Here is a 4375-nt window from a genome sequence, read left to right as displayed (position 1 = left end):
TTACAAGTTAATGATAATCGTTGTACCGTCCTGTCCAGCCCCCTTCGATGGTGCAACCTTTTCTTTTCTGAACTTCTTAGGCGGTAGTGGTGGAGGGACGTCGGGAAACGGCTGGGAGGGCGACTGTTCCAACTTTTCAGGCCTCTCGACACTGGCGGCGCACTTTTTCTTCTTCTGCTTCTTCTGCTCTCTCGACCTCTTCACGAGGCAGTAAAATACCATGACAACGCAAGCGATTCCCGAAACGACAGCGATCCCGATGGGGATGACGAGGTGAAGATTATCCCTCAGATCGAACTCTGGGAAGAAGAAGGGTCTGTCGGAGTCGGTTTCACTTTCTCCGGGCGTCGAGCTCCCCTTTTCCGTTGTTGTAGTGATGGAAGTAGGCCTTGAACTTTTCCTCTCCGAAGTCGTGATGATGGGAGTAGTACGGAGGGTTGTTGAGCTTGCCGGTTCAATTGAAGTCCACAACGGTGACTGTGTAGTCAACTTCTTGCAGTAGGTCTCTTCGTACAAGGCTAGAAAACGAAATGACCAACATTAAAAGGCTCTATATTTTTCGAAAATTTGTCAAAGTTATTCATTGTTGATATTCCTTTACATTCCTCTCAGCCCAATATCGAATTGTTGTCTACCTAGCTTCAGGTTTCCGACGCGAACGAGACGACACAGCCTCCCCGATCGTACAATGGAAACAGCTGGCTCGCGCCTGTGCAGAACACCCTTTTTGGCCTAATTAGCGTCGTCTCAGCGTTCGCGTCGCAGATCAAAAAGCTCGCTAATATCATGAAAGAGCAACACTCATGATGTATAATGTCGTCACCATAACTGACGCTATCTTTCCCCCACATACATGCACATTAGTTTTAGACCTGACACTTCCTTGCATGTAAATCTATAGCACTATAGCGGAAAAGTATGTTTGTTTGTTTGCTTGTTTGTTTATTTCCATCTGAGAAGATGGCTGCATAGCCCATATTCAGCTACGCGAAGCTGGTCTTCCATGGGGTCCAGTTGGATGTGAGGTGGAACCATGTACCCTGCTCTTTGATATGAATGAATGAAGCGGGATCTTTTATACGACTCCTTTGTTGTGCATGAGTTGTGACTCATCAACACACAGGACCTCCATTTTATGTCCTATCCGAGGGACAGAAAAGTCAGCATGATAACCTATTGACGTTTACATTCAATACAGTGTTACGTTCATTGCAATGGTGTCAATAATGCAAGGAACACGATTGTTATCAATACTGCTGAAAATCACTTAAAGAAAGTAATATTCGAGAAATAGAAGGTTATTGTCATTGGCAATAGAATAAATTCTTGTCATGATGACACTGGATATGATAATGATTGTGATCATGACACAAATAAGACTAATGATAGTACCTATTGACATGATTGATGCTAATAATGATAACAACAATGATGAGATAAAAGTGAAGAGTTACAACAAGTCAAATGAATGGCGTTAATGCTATATAACATAACTATTTATGTTGGAGCTCATTTCGTATGCATCAGTCAATAAGGAAATGAAGCTCCATACCATGTTGCTTCGCCGTGTTCGCGTGTTAGAGTAGGAGTTTATGCTCAAACTAAACTATTGTCTTGACGTGAATTCCGTGTCCTATCTAGTGGCATTTATTACAAGTCTCCTTCCCTCTCCCCCCCCCCCCCCCACTCTCTCCCTCCTCATATACATGGGTGGATAGAGAATTCTATGTTACTTTCATAATCTCAGCTCACAAGGTTTTATTGGTAATTACTGCTTTTCTATTCTGCTGGAAGCGGTCCAAATTATTAAGTAGACAACAAACATGGCTGATGACATGAAAGCATTACGGTTTCCATTCACCCCCTCGTCAAACTATGCTGCATTCAGATATTCATTTACCACATCCTGATGATCACTGTACTCTTAATAGGGAACCCAAACCCAAAGAGCAATGTAAATTGAGTGAAAGCAGCAACATTAGTAGACCACATCAGTGAAAGTTTGAGGAAAATAGGACAATCGATGCCAAAGTTGTATAAATTTTTAAAGTTTTGGTTTAGGAGCCGCTGGGTAAGGAGACTACTAGAGCTTATGACGTATAATGTGTGGACAACAAAATAAAGAAAATATGAAGAAAATTCCACACAAATTCATTTTTCATGAAAATTACACATTCCATCAACTTGATGCTGACATATGTAAAGGTTAGCAATTATTTCCCCTGCTTTCTGAAAGCGGATAGTCGAGTGCTCTTTCATAATGCTAGAAAAGTAAACTTCTGAGGAATTTTCTTTATTTCTTTATATTGTTGTCCACTCATACGTCATAACCTCTAGCAGTCTCCTCAAAGAGAAGTACAATATGATTGTAGACTAGGGATTCACAATCCCGGAGACCTGTTTTGACATTACGATGTACAGTTCTTCAATCTTGTACGCGACATGTACACTCACTGCATCTTCGAAAATAGATGACTTTTTTTTATAATCTCTTAATGATATGTTTTTGGCAGAGGAGGGAATTAGTTGTTTTCAATATGGTACAGTGAGTTATAGCGGTGATGAACTTTGCAGGGGTCACGCTGGTTTTCCCATAGAAAATATTTCTTTCTCTACCTGTTCTTCCTCGCCTTGAAACCAAATCAGGAATGAAGCCACTTGTGCACACCAACAGGTATTTTGTAAACAGACCAAAAAAGTAACGCCCCAATCAAAATGACGTAACTTTTTTAACCCCCCCCCCCCACAAAAAAAAAAGTTTTCAGTAGACTACACTTCTTGACTAACGTCTGAATAAGTTGAGCCATGCATGAGTGTGCACACATCAAAGACATTACTGATATCACTTTTTAAACGTCTCCTATATATACAATTACTCTTCAGGAGTCTGTGAAACGACTTTTCGAGAGTCAATAAGTTTAGAAACACTCCTGTCGAATTATTTTGCTGAGAACTTTTTTTAAGAGTTCCTCCATTTTGAGTAATGGGTTACTTTCCTATTGTCGTATGGATGAAGGGCAAATGGCGGGAAAACTGATCATTATCTAACAGGCATCCTTATAACATAGTGCCACATATTTCGTGAAAACACATTTCTGTCTGAGAAGCATCACAGAGGATGGTGTTTTACGTGTCCCCCCCCCCCCAATCTTCTGTACAAATGCAGGTGCGAAACTACTTATTTTCCCAAGCAGTGACTTTGATATCAAGTGTTGCTACAGACAGTTTGTATATGGCCAGCATTTGAATATAAGTTTTGGGTGAATATGCTGCTTGGCTGTTATGTGTTACTTCTTACGGTCAGTTGCAGTCTCTGTTGGGACGTTGACTTCAATCCTATCAATGGCAATTCGTCCTTTTTCGCTCGTCCAAGACGCTGTAAAAACGATCTGGAAGTCAAGAGACAATTCAGCAGAATAATGTGTGTATCGATTACGACGTCCCTATTATTACAGTACATGTTTCCTTGATGGGCATATTATTCGTGGCTGAATAATTTCATTTATTTACATAATATACCAATTATACAGACTGCTGAGTACATGGAAAACGAGAGGCTGATAGAGTCACAAACATTACAATAATCAGATTTTAGAAAATATATAGAGAAAGGTGATTTTGCTGAAAATAAAAAATTTGATCAAACTTAAAGAAAAACAAGTACTGCAGCTACCCATATTCCTAACTTTATGGGTAAAGCTGAATTAATGTTTCCTTTGCACGATGATGTTAACATAACTAGATAATATCAGATCAACTTTGGGGTACAAAATAGAAATGCAATTCTAGATGCAACCCCTCCCTCATTTGAAAAGTCATTCCACATTCATGATGAACTGTATATAGGTCCTGCATGCTTACGGCAATCAAAGAGATTCATTAGAGCCAGACCTGAAAGGACAGACTTAGGTAATTTCGAAAGGTTTTTGATATTTTCAGGAGAGAGATGATATCATGGAGCTATATTGTAACTTTGGATTGTTATGTGATTCTACTACTACTTCTTCAGCAGTTTTGGAAAACTAGAAACTGAATGAATAACACCCAAGGTTCTATTAGTAATTTGTCCGTTACTTGAATGTTATGTATGTACTTTATACAACTTGAAATGTAAAACGATAAGTAACGATTGCCTTATATAGTACATGTGTATTCCAAAGATAAAAGCCAAATTTGAGCCTATTTCTGTCTTAAAATCGATATTCAAGTATTCAATTTGTCAATCATGTCTTACCTCGGGATAAGGCCATTCGTGACCATAGCAACATATTGTTACGTCACTCGATCGGATCCAGCCTTCTCCAACGTTGGAAATATGAAGAAGAGTGTGCCCGCAGACGGACACATTCAATTGGCTGAGCCTTGGCCCGAACAT

General features: G+C 39.7%; 1 protein-coding gene across 1 annotated transcript; it reads right to left on the bottom strand.

Moving 5' to 3' along the window:
* On the bottom strand, positions 1–4375 carry LOC140237159 (uncharacterized). The gene is made up of 3 exons (XM_072317101.1): positions 4235–4375; positions 3299–3389; positions 1–518 (listed from the first exon to the last, which is right to left on the bottom strand). Exons 1-3 carry the CDS (start codon positions 4373–4375, stop codon positions 1–3), a joined length of 750 nt encoding a protein of 249 aa, XP_072173202.1.

This window comes from Diadema setosum, chromosome 13 (genome assembly GCF_964275005.1).
Source record: "Diadema setosum chromosome 13, eeDiaSeto1, whole genome shotgun sequence".
NCBI lineage: Eukaryota > Metazoa > Echinodermata > Echinoidea > Diadematoida > Diadematidae > Diadema > Diadema setosum.
The sequence above is the reverse complement of the archived record's forward strand: the minus strand, read 5'-3'. Positions and strand labels throughout refer to the sequence as shown.

What these genes read in the sequence shown, in the direction of transcription:
- LOC140237159 (XM_072317101.1), bottom strand. Translation starts at nt 4,375, where the DNA reads ATGTTCGGGCCAAGGCTCAGCCAATTGAATGTGTCCGTCTGCGGGCAC. An exon ending in ACGAATGGCCTTATCCCGAG is followed by an intron (nt 3,390 to 4,234) that starts GTAAGACATGAT and finishes CTTGACTTCCAG; the next exon opens with ATCGTTTTTACAGCGTCTTG. An exon ending in AACAGAGACTGCAACTGACC is followed by an intron (nt 519 to 3,298) that starts GTAAGAAGTAAC and finishes TTCGTTTTCTAG; the next exon opens with CCTTGTACGAAGAGACCTAC.